Consider the following 18,700-nt stretch of genomic DNA (forward strand, 5'->3'; position numbering starts at 1 on the left):
CCTCGGCAGCGCCCCCCGGCCTCACCCAGCCCCTTGGAGGCTCTGGCCCTCTCGCGGTGGGGGGCGGATCTGGGGGCCGCCCGGGCGACACCCGGGCCGGGTGTCCCAACGAAGGCTCCATTTACATTACGCAAAAGCCCCACCCTGGCCGCCTGGAGAGGGAAAGTGAGATACCCTGAGTCCAAGGCCACCTCTCCGGAAATCCACCTAGGATTTTTTTTTTCCTGCAGAGAAAGCTCCAGGATTGACGTTTTAAACAAAACCGGTCTATTTGCATACCCTCTGTTTGCATGCATTTGTCTTTGAGCTGAAGGGAGCAACCCCGTTTATAACAAGGCGAAATCGGGATGATTTACTCAGAATTTCAATTTCAGGACACTGAAGACTGGGGTGGGTGTGTGGAGTTGCAAGTTGAACTCAAAGCCTTGTCTCACTGGGTCATCTGAGGCCCAGGTAAAAGGTTTTAAAATCCTCAGCTCCCAGAGAGCAGCCTTCCACACCCTGTTCCTCAAGGCCCCCAGAGAAGATGTGTTCCAACCTTCCTCTGCCTGCCCCCAAATACCAGAGCTCCCTTTCTGAGCCACCACAGGCAGCAGTGCCAGGACAGAACCCACAACCGTCCAGAGGAAGGGCCAGTGGGTGCCACCTGGTTTGCACCTGTGCCTTTACCCTGCCCGGTTCCTGAGGAGGCCTGCAGCCCTAGACGGTGGAGGCAAACAGCCCGGTTCCTATAACTGGGCTCCAGTCCCACCCCTTTCAAAGGCATGAAACTGGGAAGCATCTGGGCAGCTGCCAACCATTCTAGTTAAACGGCCCGGCCTGGTCCCAGGGCACGGCGCGGCCATGCCAGGCGCAGGGAGGTCTGGCCAGCATGTTACTCTGGGGGGTGTGCCTCATCGGCCTGCAGCTTTCTCTCTCCTGCTGCTGGGCTTTCAGCTGCCACAGACCCGCGTCCTCCTCTGACTTCAGCCTCCCTGGGGATTACCTGCTTGCGGGCCAGTTTCCTCTCCACGGTGACCACCTAGGGGTGAGACGCAGACCCACAGTGACCTTCTGTGACAGGTGAGTGAGGGGTCAGCAAAACTTTCACCTGGGGGACCCATGCCTACGGGGCCCTCTGCCAGCCCCCCTCAGCAGGACCCTGCCAGTTCTGCCTCTGGGGTGACCATCTGAGCTGCCTCCAATCCCTACCCAACCTGCAGGCGCCACCTTCAAGCGCTAGCTAGCCCCTTCCTTGGCACCTTGTAATACAGTTTCCACTTTGTAATATGTCCTTTTGCCCTGGCTGTTAGAGTCCTTTGAATTCCATGCCAGTTGTTTCCTGGCTTTGTGATGTAACTAGATGGGAAGGATTAAGCAAGCGTGGCCTTTCCCCTCCTCTGTCTCCTCCGCCACCCCATTCCTCCCCAAGTTCACACTCCTTAGTCTCCCAGATGGCAAGTACGGTCCTCCAGGGGAGGCTCCCCCTCTATGTGGGGACACATAGCAGTAGATGCTTCAGGAGCTTAGCAAAGATGAATTAGGTTGGTGTCTTCATGAAGTCAACAGTCTAGGTAGAAAAAACAACGGCTTTTCTTATAAAGAAGATAGTTGCTTGCCATCCATACAAGTATTAGATTTGGGCAGCTTGAAGATGATGTATCATGGCTCAGCAGTAGGATGCCCGCGACATGAAGCACACCTGACAGCCAGCCCAGGAGGAAGGTTCTGGAAAGCCTGGTGCAGGAGGACTGGCCCAAAGAGCTACAGGTGGGAACCTGGGAAGAAAAGACTTGAGGAGGAGACATATGAAAACTGGCTTCAGATAACTGAAGGGCTGTCACGGGCAGGAGGTACTGCCTTTCTTTCCAGTGACTCAAGGACAGAAGTGATAGGAACGATGGGAGAGCCTAGCAACAAGCAGAGAGGCTGGGAAATGGAACAGGCTGGCACACTCTGCAAGCAGGGCTGAATCATGTCCCCAGTGCGCCCTTGTCGGTGTTTCCCAGAGAGGCCATGAGGAGCACAGGCCCTCATCACAGGCATGAGTGTCCCAGTGAAAAGTACTAGTTAAACAAGGTTAAGCACGGACTGCGGTTAATTTCATGTGTCAACTTGGCTGGGGCCTGGGGCCCAGTTGTTTGGTTAAACACCAGTTTAGATGTTGCTGTGAAGGTATTTTTAGACGTGGTTAATATTTATTTTTCTTTAAGATTTTTTTGATGTGGACCATTTTTAAAGTCTTTACTGAATTTGTTACAATATTGCTTCTGTTTTACGTTTTGGTTTTTTTGGCCATGAGGCATGTGGCATATTAGCTCCCAGCCAGGGATCGAACCCACACCCACTGCACTGGAAGGTGAAGTCTTAACCACTGGACCACCAGAGAATTCCCACAGACGTGGTTAACATTTAAATCAATAGACTGAGTAAAGCAGATTGCCCTCCATCATGTAGGTGGGCCTCATCCAAGCAGTTGAAGACCTTAAGAGAAAAGATGGAGGTCCTCGGAAACAAAAAGAACTCCACCTTCAGCCTCGACTGCAAAATAAAGTCTCGTGGGAATTTCTAGCCTGCCCTGCAAATCCCAGACTAGCCAGCCCCCATAATCCCATGAGCTAATTCCTTAAAATAAACCTCTCTTGTTTGCTGTCTCTCTCACTCTGTCTCCCTCTCTCCCTCTCTCCCTCTCTCTCTCTCTCTCTATGTACATGTATATATGTATCTCATCTTGGTTCTGTTTCTCTGGAGAACCCTGACTAATATAGCAGGTTTCTCTCCTACAGGACTTGGAAGCCTTTCAGCGCTAACATGCTTGTTGTGGGGGGAGGCGAGCATGGTATGTGTATTTCTCCAATTTGTCCCCTACCTCTCCAAAGGCCTGTCAACAGAACTGTGTGTGCCACAGGGTCCACACTGAGGTCATGGTTGTAGGGGGCTGAACAGATGACCTCAGAGGTTCTTTTCTATCCCCCAAGCCTGGGGTTCCAGGAGACCAGAGGGTCTCAGCAGGGCCTTTTGCCCTTTTCAGCTCTCAGCCTGGCTTTCCCTACAGGCCCAGCACCTTCAACGGCCACGGCGACCACCTCTTCCAGGCCACGCAGTTTGGCATCGAGGAGATAAACAAGTCCACCGCCCTGCTGCCCAGCGTCACCCTGGGGTACAAGCCGTACGACCGGTGCTCGGAGTCAGCCAACGTGTTTGCCACGCTGAGCGCGCCAGGGACGCGCTACGTGGAGAGCCAAGGAAACTTGTGGCGGTGATTGGGCCCGACGCCAGCAACCATGTTGCCACCACTGCAGCCCTGCTGAGCCCCTTCCGGATGCCCCTGATAAGCTGGCGCCCTGGCAGTTCGCTCATCTCCCCTCTTGCCAAGTCCAGTGTGGGCTGGGGTGGGTGGGCAGGAGCTGCCGTGCCTGAGGCCAGCCTGGACTCCTGGACCTCCTGGGCGGTCACCGCCCGTTAGTCACCTGCCTGGCATTCCTTCCTGTCCAGGCGCCGCTTGCAGGTCTCCCTGCCTCAGTGCTCACTGGAAAATCCATTCTCCTCGGAAGCTTCTGGCTTTCTTTCTCCTCCCGCTGTCCTGTCACCTTTGTGCAGAACTGAACACCCTTCGTTTCCCAGCCCCCCAGACTCAGGCTCAGAGGTGTGGCACCTGTCCCTGTGCGGGCCAGCCCCGCCCGGCCCCTCCTCTGCTCATCGGCCTCCCCCTGGGCCTCCTCCCCCGTCCTCCTCTACCCTCCAGGCGCTTCTCCTCTCAGACCTGGCTGACCCCGCCCCGCTTCCAGGCAGGCTTCTCCGCAGTCCTCTGTTCCTGTTTGCTTCTCCCTCTTTGCCTTGACTCCTCCCTCCGCTGCCCTGGACTCTGCCCTTCTAGCCGGCGCTGGAAGGTGCAGGCTGGGTAGGGATTGGACATGGTTCAGGTGGCCAGCCCGGAGGTGGAACCCAGCACCGTCTTGCTCAGGTGGGCTGGTGCAGGGCCCGGTAGGTGGCCTTTAATCCATTTGATCTTTTTTTTTTTTTTGGCCCCATGCTGCTCAGCATGTGGGATCTTAGTTCCCCGACCAGGGATCGAACCTGTGCCCCCTGCGTTGAGAGCCTGCAGTCTTAACCACTGGACGGCCAGGGAAGTCCCTCCCTTTGACCGTTTTGACACTTTCCCTCAGCATTTATGACCCTTTCACTTGGGGCACTTCTTTCTTGGTCTCCTTTAGAGAATTCTGCACCCCCCCCGGCCCCCATCTCCTCTGAGAAGGTGGTGGTGACTCCCTAGGGCAGACCCCTCCCCTTCCCAGGCCGGCCGAGGACCGGGGTGAAATTCCTGTCTCCACCTTCCTTCTGACTCCTGAGCACCAGCCTGATTTCCAGATGCTCGCCCAGCGCCTCCACTTCATGGACCCAGCAGGCCCCCAGATGAGCTTCCCTCCCCACGTAACACAAGCCTCTTGTCTTCCTGCATCCCCTCCCCGGCCCATCGGGCAGAGTGACTGTCTCCAAGGAAGCCAGAAACCCTGCAGTCCTCCCTTCACTCCGTTCCCTGCCCCGACGTTTAGCTCATCTCCACGGCCTCTGCCGGGGGCCGGTGAGGGAGGGGCCCTCACCGCTGCCAGCTCTGTCCCTTCTGCTCTATGGCCACTGCCGCAGTTTTAACTGACCGCCCTCCCCTCTCATCCAGATGATTCCATCAGGTCCTAGGAGTTCTCCGTGACTCTGGCCTTGAGCCTTTTTTGTTGTTGTTGTTAGTTCCCTGACCAGGGATTGAACTTGCGCCCTTAGCAGTGAAAGCTTGGAGTTCTAACCACTGGAGAGCCAGGGAATTCCTCTGGCCTTGAGCCTTTTTAAACACGTTCCTCCCTGATCAGAGATACACGCCTAAAACACAAGTCTGATGTCACTTCGCTGCCTAAACTCTGAGGCCTTGGGATAAAGCCCCAGCCCCGCAGCAGGGGGCTAAGGCTTCCTGCCCTGACCAGACACACCTGCTCAGGCTCCCTTTCTTCCTGGATCTGACCTCCAGCCGAGTGGAAGTCCCTGAAGGGCCACACACACACACACACACACACACGTACCATTTCGCTCCCTGCATGCGGCTGTGGTCCCTTTGTCCACAGGACAGATTCCCATTCTTCTCCCAGAAGTCTCCCTGGGGACCTGCTCCCTTACCTGACATTTAACCTGTTAGCCTCGTGTGTCAAGTGGTGCTTTGCTTGAGACCCTGGGCCAGGACCTTGTCTCCATCCTCCCCGTGTCCCCGCGCCCAGCACAGGGCTGGCACTGGGGGGCCCTCATTCGAGGCTGATGCCACGGAACTTGCTGAACTGAACCCCACAGGTCAGCTATGATGCCAGCAGCGTGATGCTCGGCGTGAAGCGGCTCCACCCCTCTTCTGTGTACCATCCCAAGTGATGAGCACCAGGTGGAGATCTTGATGCTGCCATTGTTGCGGAGGTTCGGGTGTGTCTGGGTCTCCACGGTGGGCAGCGAAGGTGACTATGGGCAGCTAGGGGTGCAGGCGCTGGAGGACCAGGCCACCCAGCAGGGCATCTGCGTTGCCTTCAAGGACATTGTGCCTTTCTCTGCCCAGCGGGGCGATGAGAGGTTGCAGAGCATGATGCGCTGCCTGGCCCAAGAGAGGACCGCGGTCATGGTCGTTTTCTCCGGCAGGCAGCTGGCCAGGGTGTTCTTTGAGTCTGTGGTGCTGGCCAAGCTGACTGCCGAGGTGTGGATCGCCTCAGAAGACTGGGCCATCTCCAGACACATCAGCAATGTGCCTGGGCTCTGGGACATCGGCACAGTGCAGGGCGTGGCCATCCCACAGGGGCGTGTCCCTGGCCTGAAGGAGTTTGAAGAGGCCTTGCCTCAGGGGCTCCTGGTGCAGCAGCAACCAGCTCTGCAGAGAGTGCTGGGCTTTCGCGGCACAGAAGATGCCCACACTTGGAGCATGCTCCATGAGCTCGGCCTACAACGTGTACCAGGCTGTCTATGCCATGGCTCACAGCCTCCGCCAGCTCCTGGGCTGCGCCTCTGGAGTCTGTTCCAGAGGCTGGGTCTACCCCTGGCAGGTAAGGCACTTAACCTGCACCCTATATCAGGGTGCTTTCCTGAGGCAAGCAGAGCGGTTCCTCTTCGGCTACCCTAAATGCAAGGGGTGGGGGGCAAAGGCCCCCGACTGGAGGCTGATTCCTTCTCTGAGGCTCGTGTTCATCTTCTGTTCTCTGAACTGGGGCCCCTCCCACCCACCACGCCTCAGATCCAGGGCTTGAAACCTCTGCAAAGGGCTCCTTTGTTAGAGACTTCCTCTCACTCAGGAGGCTGGATAGGAGGGTGAAGGGGCCTCCTAGGAGGGGAGAGAGCCTGAGGAAGGGACCAGAACTTCCAGATGGGCTGAAACCACCCAGCTGGAAGCTCAGCAAGGCCCCACGCACTTGCTTCCTGGGCCGTCTGGGTCCCGGTGGGTCCTGGAGGAGCAGCCCGTGTCAGCTATGGCAGCGCCGTTATCCCTGTTTGTTTCAGCTTCTGGAGCAGATCCTCAAGGTGTATTTCCTTTTACACAAGGACATTGTGATATTTAATGACAATGGCGACCCCCCTCAGCAATTATAACATAATTGCCTGGGACTAGAGTGGCCCCAACTGGACCTTCAGGGTCGTCAGCTCCTCCTCTTGGTCTCCAGTTTGGCTAGACATAAATACGATCAAAATCCGGTGGCATGGAAAGGACAACCGGGTAACGGGGACATAGTCACTCACCAGGTGACTGCCTAACAGGCAGCCTAGAGCACGGGGACAATGTTCACAGAGCAGGAGAGGGGATCCCAGGTATCAGGCCGCTATGACTCTCCCTAGCCCTGCCAGGGAAACTCCACAGGCTCACAGACAGATGCCCAGTCATCGCTGGTTCACACAACCAGGGGCTCTGCCCTGGGAGTAATCCGCGAAGGCGGATGCCCAGAGATCCAGTTTTCCATCCTAAGAGCGAGTGTCCCTTGAGCTGGGCCCCTCCGCGTGGTTGCGGAACACCTGTGGCTTCTTGCAGGTGCCTCAGTCTGTGTGTTCCAGCGACTGTCCTGAAGGGCACCAGAGAGAGATCATGGGTTTCCACCACTGCTGCTTCGGGTGTGTGCTCTGTGAGGCCAGGACCTTCCTCAACAAGAGTGGCGAGTGACCCAGTGATGAGTGGGCGAACCACCCAGCACTCCTAGGGTCTGTAGAGCAGATGAAAGGACCTCCCTTGGGCCACACATGTGCAGAACCAGGGCCCTGGTCACTTTGCTGCCAGTTAGGGACAGGCTGGGGGACACCTTCCATCAGACTGAATTCTGATCAAGCGGAAAGAAACAAGCAGTTGAAGGCCTCATATGTAGCTGAGTTTCTTTCTTTCTCTTTCTTTCTTTCTTTCATTTGTTTTTGGCTGCATTGGGTCTTAGTTGTGGCATGCAGGATTTTTCGTTGTCGCCCATGGGCTTCTCTCTAGTTGTGGCATGTGGGCTCAGTGGTTGCAGCATGTGAGCTTAGTTGCCCCGCAGCATGTGGGATCTTAGTTCCCTGACCAGGGATCAAACCCGTGTTCCCTGCATTGGAAGGCAGATTCTTTTTTTTTTTTTTTTTACCATCTTTATTGGAGCATAATTGCTTTACAATGGTGTGTTAGTTTCTGCTTTATAACACAGTGAATCAGTTATACATATACATCTGTTCCCATATCCCTTCCCTCTTGCGTCTTCTTAACCACTGGACCACCAGGGAAGTCCCCCTAAATTCAACCTCTTTATCCAAACAGATGTGGCTGTCATTCCCTTTGTGCCCTCTCATGTTATCTGTATGAAGTCCCTTCTGTTGTCCATGCCGGTGACAGCTGATACCTTGAAGAGCTTGGCCTGAATGCAGATACTAGCATGTCTGCAGCAGGACAAACAGCATACTCTACCCAGTGACGCAAGGTCAAGACCAGAGAGCAAACGGAGGTAGCTAAGGGCTCAGCCCAGAGCTGGACTCCAGGGGCCACGTGCCTTCCTTTTACTGTCTCTGCGGGCGTGGGAATGTATCTCTTCTATCCTGAGAGAGTCAACTCAGAGGAACCACAGAGCGGCAGCTCAGGCAGGTGGATTTGGCTAGTGGGAGTGCTGGGGAGAGATGAAAAGACCCTTCCTTTGGGGCTGGCTGCGCGCATTGGATCATAGCCTCAGGGTTATGTGGGTTAAGGCCCTCACTACGACCTCTTGGTTTGCAACCCCCTTCTGGGTTTCATAGGATCATGAGCCATACAGAACCCACCCAGGTGTCTCCACAATCTGTAATTAACACAGGCATGTTGAGGAAACACTTGGCCTGGGGGCCCTCACTCAGGGCTACCCCCATCTTGCTGTGCCTGGCAGAGCCCAGCTCCTGTGCTACAGCCCTCCCAGAACCTTGCGGGCTTGCACGGCCTCCCTTCCTTTTCCCATTCCTGCTATGCTCGCCCGGTTCTCAGGAACACTCTCTGACTTCCCTTCCAGACCCCTACAGCTGCCAACCTTGTGGGAAAGAAGAGTGGGCACCTGAGAGAAGCCAGACCTGCTTCCCATGCACCGTGGTGTTTCTGACTTGGCATGAGCCCATCTCTTGGGTGCTCCTGGCAGCTAATATGCTGCTGCTGCTGCTGGTGTCTGGGACTGCTGGCCTGTTTGCCTGGCACCTAGGCACGCCTGTGGTGAGGTCGGCTGGAGGCCGGCTGTGCTTCCTCACGCTGGGCTCCCTGGCGGGGGGCAGCTGCGGCCACTATGGCTTCTTTGGGGAGCCCACTCTGCCCACATGCCTGCTGCGCAAAGGACTCTTTGCCCTTGGTTTTGCCATCTTCCTGTCCTGCCTGACGATCCACTCCTTCCAACTTGTGTTCATCTTCAAGTTTTCTGCCAAGGTACCCACCTTCATCCGTGCGTGGGGCCAAAACCACAGTGCTGGCCTGTTGGTGGTGATCAGCTCAATAACCCAGCTGCTTATCTGTCTAATGTGGCTTGCAGTGTGGACCCCACTGCCCCCCAGGGAATACCAGCCCTTCCCTCAGCTGGTGGTGCTTGACTGCACAGAGGCTAACTCACCGGGCTTCATGCTGGCTTTCGCCTACAATGGCCTCCTCTAGGTCAGCGCCTTTGCCTGCAGCTACCTGGACAAGGACCTGCCAGAGAACTACAACGAGGTCAAATGTGCCACCTTCAGCCTGCTGCTCAACTTCGTGTCCTGGATCTCCTTCTTCACCATGGCCAGTGTCTACCAGGGCAAGTACCGGCCCACGGTCAACGTGCTGGCCATGCTGAGCAGCCTGAGTGGCGGCTTCAGCGGTTATTTCCTCCCCAAGTGCTGTGTGATCCTGTGCCGCCCAGATCTCAACAGCACCGAGCGCTTCCAGGCCTCCACCCAGGACTACACCAGGCGCTGTGGCTCCACCTGACCAGTGGGTCCGGCAGGGTCAAGCCGGGGCAGGGTGGACCGGAAGTCTCCACTGCTCTCAGGGTTGAAGGTGGAATGGGGCGCCCAGGACCTGGGGTGTCCGGGAGGCCTCTGGGCTCCTCAGCCTTGTCTTGGGGAGTGTAAGCCCACGGGAGAGCTCAGTCCGGGCTGCGCTGGCTGCCAATAAAAAGGTGAAAGGTGCGTCTTGGCTGTGCTTCCTCTCTAGGGCGAGGGTAGGGCGCTGTCTCTTCAAGCCTGAGGGCGCTGCGCGGCCGGGCTAACCGCAGCCGGAACCTCGGGACTCCGAGCAGGGGAGTAGACGCAAAGTCCAGCTTGGCGTTGCTGGGCAACCCCAGGAGGCGGGCCCAGCGCCGAGGGAACGGAGCTGGCCCCGCCTTTCCATGCAACCCATTGGCTGTTATCTACGTGGTACCGCCTCCAGGGGCCGGAGGTAAAGGCCAGCGCCTCCGAGGCGTCCCGCCCCGGCCGGCGCGCTCTGACGTCACGTCCGGCGGCGGCGGCGGCGGCGGCGGCGTCTCTGCACGGTCGGCCCGGCACTTACCGCCGGGGCAGTTGGTCAGTGGGGCTGTGCGGGCGACCTGGCTTGGGGCCCGAGGGGTTGGCTTAGGGAGGACCGGCCCGGGTGAGGAGGTCGGGAGGAACGGGGCGAGGGAGGGGGCGCTGTGGGCCGCGGTGGCTGTTGACGGAGTGTGACCGCGGCCGCCTTCCGCCCGGCCGCTCCGGACGTGTGGGCGCGGCGTGGGCTCCGTTCACCTGTCTGCAGCGGCCACCCTCCACTGCGTCGGGCCCTCTCGGTGTGCCAGGCTGATGAGTTCGCGCTGGTCCCCCGCTTCTTTTCTCAAACTTTTGATTTCCTCCCACCAGCACCCTTCCCGACTCTGTCCCCACCTAGTCCGCCTGCGCTTCCGCCACACTCTCTGGCCACCCCCGATATGGGCTGCTTACTTGGCCCCGGCCCCCAGGGAGACTTTCAGTCCGTTCCTGTGTCAGCTTGCACCTTCTAACCTTGATCTAAGCCCTGGTTGTAATAAATGTGACTGAATAGAGTCTGCCTTCCCTTATCCTCTTCTCAGATCCAGGGGCTTTCTCTTACTACTCCTCGGTTGGACTGGTCAGGGGGTCACTGCTGCCTTTCTCCCTTTCAGACGGAGCATGGACGGCTCCTTCGTCCAGCACAGTGTAAGGGTTCTGCAGGAACTCAACAAGCAGCGGGAGCGGGGCCAGTACTGCGACGCCACCCTGGACGTGGGGGGTCTGGTGTTCAAGGCGCACTGGAGTGTCCTCGCGTGCTGCAGCCACTTCTTCCAGAGCCTCTATGGGGATGGCTCAGGGGGCAGTGTCGTCCTCCCTGCCGGCTTCGCTGAGATCTTTGGCCTCCTGCTGGACTTTTTCTACACTGGCCACCTCGCCCTCACCTCGGGGAACCGGGATCAGGTGCTCCTGGCAGCCAGGGAGTTGCGGGTGCCAGAGGCTGTAGAGCTGTGCCAGAGTTTCAAGCCCAAAGCCTCAGTGGGACAGGCACCAAGTGGCCAGAGCGGGCTGGGGAAACCTGCCCCTCGGGATGTGAACAGCCACCTCAAGGAGCCAGCAAGCTTGGAGGAAGAGGAAGTTTCGAGGACGCTGGGTCCAACCCCCAGGGATCAGGAGCTCAGCGGCAGTCCCAGCCTCCAGAGGCCCCAGCTGGGTCTCCCTCCTCAGAGTGAGAACCCCTCCTTCCTCCGTGGGAAACTCAAGCAGGCTCTGAAGCTTTGTCCCCCTGAGGACAAGGAGCCTGAGGATTGCAGAGTGCCCCCAAGGCCCTTTGAGGCTGAAGGTGTCCAGCTGCAGGGCGGGAGTAACGAGGTACTGTGCCCACGATGCTGGAGCAGGGGAGGCAGGAGTGGGGAGGAGAGACTGACGCTTTTCCGGGATAATCTGGACCCTAAGTTAGAATCTGTTTTGTGGGTTTAGGACAGATTTCCTCCAAATGTAGGAAGCCAGCTCCATCCTGCATCCTCAGGCTGACCTTTCTACAAGTCGTGTTCGTGGTTGCCAGCTTCTTGGGGTCGAGTGGGCGGCATCAGGTGTTTCCCAGGGTAGTGAAATCCAGGCAAACTTCCAGTTACCCACAAATAGAGCTCCTGCTCTCCAAACCTGAGATTCGGATGCTGCCTGCCTTGGGACCCTGAAGGGAACAGTCACTGATGAAGGGACTTGGGCTGGAACTGGAGGGAGCTGGCTGCCCCGTAGATCCGCCCCCAGCACCCCTGCTGATTAATTTGGTGACCTCCCTCCCTCCTGCTGCCCCTTCTGCTCTAGTGGGAAGTGGTGGTTCAAGTTGAGGATGACGGGGACGGCGATTATGTTTCTGAGACTGAGGCTGTGCCGACCAGGAGGAAATCAAACGTAATCAGAAAGCCCTGTGCTGCCGAGCCGGCCCTGAGTGCAGGTTCCCGGGCAGCCGAGCCTGCTGAGAACAGAAAAGGTACAGCGGTGCCGGTTGAATGCCCCACATGTCATAAAAAGTTCCTCAGCAAATATTATCTAAAAGTTCACAACAGGTAAACGTTCTGTTTTTCTATTTTCTTTTCCCATCTGCTGTTCCCGTGTTGGGGGAGGGGGCCTGCATCCCCACTTCTGGGCCGCGTAGGGGCCAGGGGCTCCATCTCAGACCCACAGAGCGCCTGGCATGGGCGTCCTCTGGCCTTTGGGGAGTGAGTGCCTGACCTTGGTTGGCTTCCTTCTTTCTCGCCCTCCTGCGAGCCCTCTGCTTGGAGTGGGTCTGTGGACACCTTAGCAACACGTTCCACGCGCTGTGAACATTGACCTCCAGCTGGCTTTTCCCAGGGGGGTGAGAGAAGCCTGTGGCCCCGTGCTGTGGCTGTGGCCTGACTGTAGGTGTTTCTGAAGCCTGGCAGTGTGGGCTTTGGGCCAAGATGTCGATCTTTAGGGTTGGTGCCACCCACATTTCTGGGACAGGTTAGCTCTGAGGTCTCAGCAGAGCATTCGTCTGAAGCTGCCGTGTCCCATAAGGTAATCAGATGCCACACGAAGCTATTTTAATTTAAAATCAAAGTAATTAAAATTAAGTAAGTTCACTTCCTCAGTCACACTAGCTGCATTTCAGGGGCTCAGTAGCCACGTGTGGTCCCAGCTGCCGAATGCGACAGGACGGACGTAGAACATTTCCATCATCCCGGAGCGTCCTCTTGGAAGGCACTGCTCCAGGGGCCTTGCTCTCTGCGGGGCCTGCAGGGACGGCAACTAGGTGACGCGCCTTCTAGCCTTGCCCCTCCTTAGCCCAAGACATCACTTGGTGTGATTTCTTGCCAAGCCAGGCTGGGCCATACGTGTTTTCTCAGTATGACACTCTCAGAAGCCACTAGCGACCGAATGGAGTTGGAACTGGGGCTGAAGCCCATTTGCTGTCCCTGCTCTGGGGGCAGCTGCTGCCAGTGGAGCCTTTGGGGAAGTCACCCTGGGGTGATCTGTGTCTGCCTGGACGCTCTCCCAGTGTAAGACTTGGGTGCAGGCACCGACCCCATCCTTACCTTGGGCTGCAGGCTGCTAGATCGGCCCTGAGAACTGGGAAGGGGTGATGGCCTCCTGAGGTCTTTGGGACGGGGGACAAGGACAGTCAAGTGTCGCAGCAGAGGATGAGAGGAGTGTATGGCCTCTGGCAGGTTGTCGGAGCTCTCCCCACGCCACTCCCGGGCTCTGAAGTCAGGGTTCATTTAGCTCATTCAGTGAGCTGTCTGCCCGGTGGCTGGGCGCACCGGATACCTTAGTGAGCAGAACAAAGAGGCCTTGTGCATCTTGCCTTCCAGCAGGGCAATGAGACCCTGAACTACCAGATAAGAGACTCTGCAGTGCGATGAAGGCCATGGGAAAAAAGAAAAGGACAGCAGTGCCAGGGGGCTGGGGAGTTCAGGGTGGGGTCAGGTTGCGGTTGTAAAGAAAGGAGATAATCCAGCAGACTCAAAGGAAGTGAAGAAGTTTGCCTAACGGATGGCTGGGGAGAGCGCTCTGGGCCAGAGAGGGGCCAGAGCAGAGGCTCTGGGGTGGGAGGGGGCCAGCAAGGTAAGGGGCAGGCCAGCAGTGCCCTCACGGGCCCCCAGGCCTTTCTCAGGGTGAGATGCCAAACGTTAGAGGGTTGTGAGCAAAGAGGCAATGCGATCTGGTTGTACTTGAGGGCCCGTCTGGCTCCTGAAGTGGAAACCCGACGGGAGGTAAGCGTGGAGCACGGGATGGGTAGGAGGCCCAGGCAGCAGCCCAGGGACGGCGTGGCCGCACTAGATGGTAGCATGGAGGCCAGGTGAGGTGGTCAGATTCTGGCTGTGGTTTTGAAGGTTGAGCCCATGGAAGTTCCAGGCAGACTGCGTGGTTTCTCCAGGGAGTCAGGGCCCCGGGATCATTTCTTTCTTCGGAGTGATGCTGGCGGCTGGGCCTCCCCCTCGGCCTGTGGCTCTGGGGCGCCCCTCCAGCATGGAGCTGTGCCGTGCCCTCCCTTGCAGAGTCTCCGGGAGGGAGGAGGGTTTCTGGGCTCACCCCTGCAGCTTCACCAGCTGGGTCTGGCCGAGCCTCGTGGAGAGCCTCAGGCGTCGGCCCAAGTCCAGTCTTCCTCTGCCGCGGAGCACAGCACCATCAGCCGAGGTGCTGGAGGGGGCCTGGGTGAGGGAGGGCGGCAGGTCCACTCAGCCCCGACACCCCCCATGGCTTCTCCCAGCAGGAAACACACTGGGGAGAAACCCTTCGAGTGTCCCAAATGCGGGAAGTGTTACTTTCGGAAGGAGAACCTCCTGGAGCACGAAGCCCGGAACTGCATGAACCGCTCGGAACAGGTACTTGGGGGCCGGCCTGGGTCCTGGTGGGCAGGGCACGCTGGCCTCTGTCTCTCTGCCACCTGGGAGGGGCCCCCAGGGGACTGGCCTAGACGGGACTGTAAACTCAAGTGCTGCAGGGTCCTCGGATATCATCGGGTCCACTTCCTGGCACAGGTGGCAGGGACACAGGTCCCAAGGGCGGGCGTCACCAGCCCAGGAGGGACTTTACAGGAGGCATTTTGGGTTTGCCTGCCTGGGCCCCTGGGCTTTGGAGAAGGGGTACTTCGGTGGGGGGTGGCTGCTGAGAAAGGCCACCTGGTCACCTCCCCCCACCCCCCTGGCTGGTCCGTGTGACTCGGCGGCTAAACCCCACCCCCACCTCTTCCTAGAGGCCTGTCACCTGCAGGCTGTGGCCCCGTCCCCGGCCTGGCCCCCAGCCTGGCGTGGTGGGCTTGCAGCGTTCAGTGAGGGTCAGCGTCAGGGCAAGCAGGTTACGTGTAGCCCTCTCCCACCCTAGCGCCCCACCCCGTCCCCCCTCCACCCCAGGCAGACTCTGCCCAGCAGCGAGTGGAAGCCCCGGCTGAGGCTGCCGTCGAGGCAGAGGCCCCCGCTGACGCCGGTCCCGCTTGCCCCTCACACTGCCAGGTCTTCACGTGCTCCGTGTGCCAGGAGACATTCCGCCGGAGGATGGAGCTGCGGGTGCACATGGTGTCCCACACAGGGGAGATGCCCTACAAGGTCAGGCTCGGCTTGTCCCCAGGGCTGGGGGCCGAGGGGCGGCCCCAGGGGCCCTCCCGCCTAGCCCTTTACCTGGGATGGTGTCGGGGGGGCCTCCCCCTCGCCAGCCGTCGAGGAGCCCTGCCCTCCCCGTGTCCCGTGTCTGGTGCTCCCGCATCTTTGGCGGGGGCTGCGGAGGGCAGCCTCAGCCTCGGCGTAGGCGTAGCACCAGAGGCCCTCCCCAGTGTGGCCTTCACGCGGTGGGGGGGTGGTGGGGGGAGGGAGCCTCCCGCATCTCGGGCTGTGCCCTGCCTTTGGGTTCCCGTCCTGGCAGCCTGGGGGCGAGCAGGGCTGTCGGTGTTGGGCCTCAGGCGGCCGCGGCCTGTCTTCCAGTGTGCCTCGTGCTCGCAGCAGTTCATGCAGAAGAAGGACCTGCAAAGCCACATGATCAAGCTGCACGGAGCACCCAAGCCCCACGCCGTAAGTGCCAGGCCGTCCTGAGGACCCCGAGGACCGGGGCCGGGCACTCCGATGCCGGGCACCAGCACGGTGAAGGCGGCCGTGGCCGCGTCCAGAGTGGGCGGGCAGTGCAGTTTCCGCCATGAGGGGTCCAGGGGGTTCTGTGGGGCTCCCGGGCGGCCCTCCCTCCTGACCCTCGCCCTGCTCACCCTGTCCCTTAGTGTCCCACCTGTGCCAAGTGCTTCTTGTCCCGGACGGAACTGCAGCTGCACGAGGCTTTCAAGCACCGCGGGGAGAAGCTCTTCGTGTGTGAAGAGTGTGGCCACCGGGCGTCGAGCCGAAATGGGCTGCAGATGCACATCAAGGCCAAGCACAGGTGTCCAGGGCCCGTCTTCCCCCAGGGCCTGGCCCTGCTGCTGCTTCCAGGCCCGCTGGCGGGCGGGCTGGGAAGGCAGGGTTTGCTGCCGCTCACCCAGAGTGCCCCCCACCCTGAGTCTGGTGCCTGCAGCCTTTCTGGGTGGGGACGCCTGCGAGATAAGCAAGCCTGCCCCGCCAGCCAGGCTCGGGGGGGGGGGGGGCGGATTTCAGGCAAGACCAGGCTCCCTACCGCCGCCCCGGGCAGCTTCTCAGTTTCCCGTGGCTCCCAGGATGGAGCTCGTGCTCCTCTCCCAGCCCTGCCCAAGCCCTTTCTCCACCAGGCGGCTCGCAGCAGCCCGGGCAGTTCCCAAGGCTCAGGCCGGCTGGCTTCAGCCTTGCCTGTTTCCGTGGCACGGGCCGGCCATGTTCCCAGCTGCGGTGGCGCCAAGGGGGCCACTTCCCTCGGTGACGCCTGTGTCCGTGTCCCCACCTGGACAGGAACGAGAGGCCGTACGTCTGCGAGTTCTGCAGCCACGCATTCACCCAGAAGGCCAATCTCAACATGCACCTGCGCACGCACACAGGCGAGAAGCCCTTCCAGTGCCACCTCTGCGGCAAGACCTTCCGCACCCAAGGTGAGGCAGGCCGTCCCCTCCCTGTCCTGGGGCTGAGGCCTGGCGCCTGAGCCCTCACCTTGTACCCCGCAGCCAGCCTGGACAAGCACAACCGCACCCACACCGGCGAGAGGCCCTTCAGCTGTGAGTTCTGCGAGCAGCGCTTCACGGAGAAGGGGCCCCTGCTGAGGCACGTGGCCAGCCGCCACCAGGAGGGCCGGCCCCACTTCTGCCAGATCTGCGGGAAGACATTCAAAGGTGCCTGGGCCCACGGAAGGCCATCTCCCTTGGCCCTGCCCCGGGCGAGCCCCGGGTTGGGGAGAGGGGGCCGGAGGGGCTGTCACAGGCTCCTCCGCTGCGGAAGCTTCTGGCCCGCAGCCAGGGGCGGAGGCTCCCCAGGGCCCTGGGCAGTAGTGACCTCAGGGTGGCGCCGGAGAGCCTGGCAGGGCCCAGAACCACCCCCGCAGGCTGTGTCTCCTCTCCGGGCTGGAGCCCTGCTCCCGCCCCAACACTGGGCCCTTCCCTCCTGCAGCTGTGGAGCAGCTGCGCGTGCACGTGAGGAGGCACAAGGGGGTCAGGAAGTTCGAGTGCACCGAATGCGGCTACAAGTTCACCCGGCAGGTAGGCCTGGGGCCGGCCTCCTCCTGCCCCTGCCCCCCGGCCCCGAGCCCCTCCCCCAGACGCCTCTATGCCCAGCCTGAGCGCCCCCTCCCCGCTAGGCCCACCTGCGGAGGCACATGGAGATCCACGACCGGGTGGAGAACTACAACCCCCGGCAGCGCAAGCTCCGGAACCTGGTCATCGAGGATGAGAAGATGGTGGTGGTGGCGCTCCAGCCGCCCACCGAGCTGGAGGTGGGCTCGGCTGAGGTCATCGTGGAGTCGCTGGCCCAGGGCGGCCTGGCCTCCCAGCTCCCCGGACAGAGGCTGTGTGCGGAGGAGAGCTGCTCGGGCCAGGGCGTCATGGAGCCCTCGCTCATCATCACGGCCGCCATCCCCGAGGACTGTGACACGTAGTCCTCCCCGCCTCGCCCGTGCCCCCCGGCCCCCAGCCCACTTGGCCCCATCCCCCAGTAAACCATACGGCTTTGGACTCGATGGTTCTGGCTCATCCAGTGGCCTGTTCCCCGCGAACCTGGGCTCCAGGGAGGTGCTGCTTTCCCACCGTGTTGTCTAGAAGAAACGGTGTCCTGCCTGACCTTCCGTGCACCCCAGAGCTTGGCCGGCAGCTTCCCCACATTGTTGGGAGACCCCAGCCAAGTGAAACTTGGGCAGGTAGCTTTGGGGGACAAGCCTCTGGCCCAGGGCGCTCTCATCTTTCTCCATCTGGCTTTTAAAACCGGGACCAGTGGCCAGGGCCCCGACGATGGTGGCTGGCCCAAGACGGGGGCCCCGTTACTCTGCAGCCAAGTGGATCTGGGAGCCGGAGGACAGTCAGGCTTGTGGCTAAGCGTGCTCTGGACCCTGGCTGGCGGCATGACCACGGACAGAACCTTTCACTGGGGGAGAAGCTTGGTTTGCTTGTCCAGGAGGCTGGCTTGGCACACAGGCAGGGCCAGGCCTAGAACGGCAAGAGGCCCTGGTGGTACCCAGGTTCTGCAGCCTTGGGAAGAAGAGCGTGTGGGCTCGGGGGGCCAACTGCCTGCATCCAGATTCCTTCCCAGCTCTTTTTTAGAGCTGTGACCCAGGGCAAGTGTAGTTAAATGCTTCACTTCCTTACTTTTGAATGGAATTAGTAACAGCGCTCACTTCATAGGATTAAATGAGAAAGGCTGCTGTTCGAGTCCACTGCCGGGTAACAGACGACCCCAGAATTGCCCTCGGGGCCGGGGGGCAGATCTGCTCTCAAGATGGCTCACTTGTGTGCCTGGCAAGTCGGCACTGGCCGTGGGCCAGGGTGCCTCCCCATGGGCTGCCTGGGCTCCCTCACGGCATGGTGGCTGGGTGCTGGGAGGAACGTTGCAGCAGGCCAAAGCTGCAAGGCCTTTCTGTGACCTGGGTGCCACCCCTGCTGCGTGGCATTGGTCCAGGCAGTCACCAAAACGTCATTCCTTAGGTTCAAGGGGCGGAGTGTCAAAGAATCTGCACACGTTTACGGCTGCCCCCGACCCCTGCCAGACAGTACGTGCTTCTGCTCAGCGCTTGGCACGGGTGGGCGCAGAATCGGGGGTGGCGACAGTCGTGACCCCGAGAGCTCCCGTGGGCCATCACTTAAGGCCTCATCACTGGAGGATTCCCGAGGCGCCGGCCCCACGCTGTGCTAAATACCTCCAGGGTCTGAGGAGGAAAACTCCCCTTTAGAGCCAGAAGCCCTCCAACCATCTTT

At 59.9% G+C, this 18,700-nt stretch overlaps 2 protein-coding genes across 3 annotated transcripts; both read left to right on the forward strand.

Annotated features, from left to right (window-relative positions):
• Positions 1-816: 816 nt before the first annotated feature.
• On the forward strand, positions 817-9,406 carry TAS1R1 (taste 1 receptor member 1). The gene is given in 10 exon segments (XM_060079555.1): positions 817-1,062; positions 3,035-3,231; positions 3,234-3,318; positions 5,316-5,363; positions 5,365-5,826; positions 5,828-6,041; positions 6,493-6,564; positions 6,566-6,706; positions 7,016-7,136; positions 8,475-9,406. Coding segments are annotated over 10 exon segments (2,463 nt in total). The 5' UTR covers positions 817-871.
• A 509-nt stretch (positions 9,407-9,915) lies between these two features.
• On the forward strand, positions 9,916-18,108 carry ZBTB48 (zinc finger and BTB domain containing 48). 2 transcript variants are annotated; one of them, XM_060088891.1, is made up of 11 exons: positions 9,916-9,981; positions 10,572-11,268; positions 11,725-11,966; positions 14,132-14,246; positions 14,874-14,966; positions 15,339-15,425; positions 15,626-15,780; positions 16,260-16,396; positions 16,469-16,633; positions 16,908-16,996; positions 17,095-18,108. In XM_060088891.1, exons 2-11 carry the CDS (start codon positions 10,579-10,581, stop codon positions 17,389-17,391), a joined length of 2,070 nt encoding a protein of 689 aa, XP_059944874.1. In that variant the 5' UTR covers positions 9,916-9,981; positions 10,572-10,578; the 3' UTR covers positions 17,392-18,108. The 2 variants fall into 2 exon arrangements, with proteins under 2 accessions (XP_059944874.1, XP_059944875.1); XM_060088892.1 differs by having other exon boundaries at positions 14,135-14,246.
• The last annotated feature ends 592 nt before the right edge of the window (positions 18,109-18,700 follow it).

Source organism: Mesoplodon densirostris, chromosome 2 (assembly GCF_025265405.1).
Source record: "Mesoplodon densirostris isolate mMesDen1 chromosome 2, mMesDen1 primary haplotype, whole genome shotgun sequence".
Taxonomy (NCBI): Eukaryota; Metazoa; Chordata; class Mammalia; order Artiodactyla; family Ziphiidae; genus Mesoplodon; species Mesoplodon densirostris.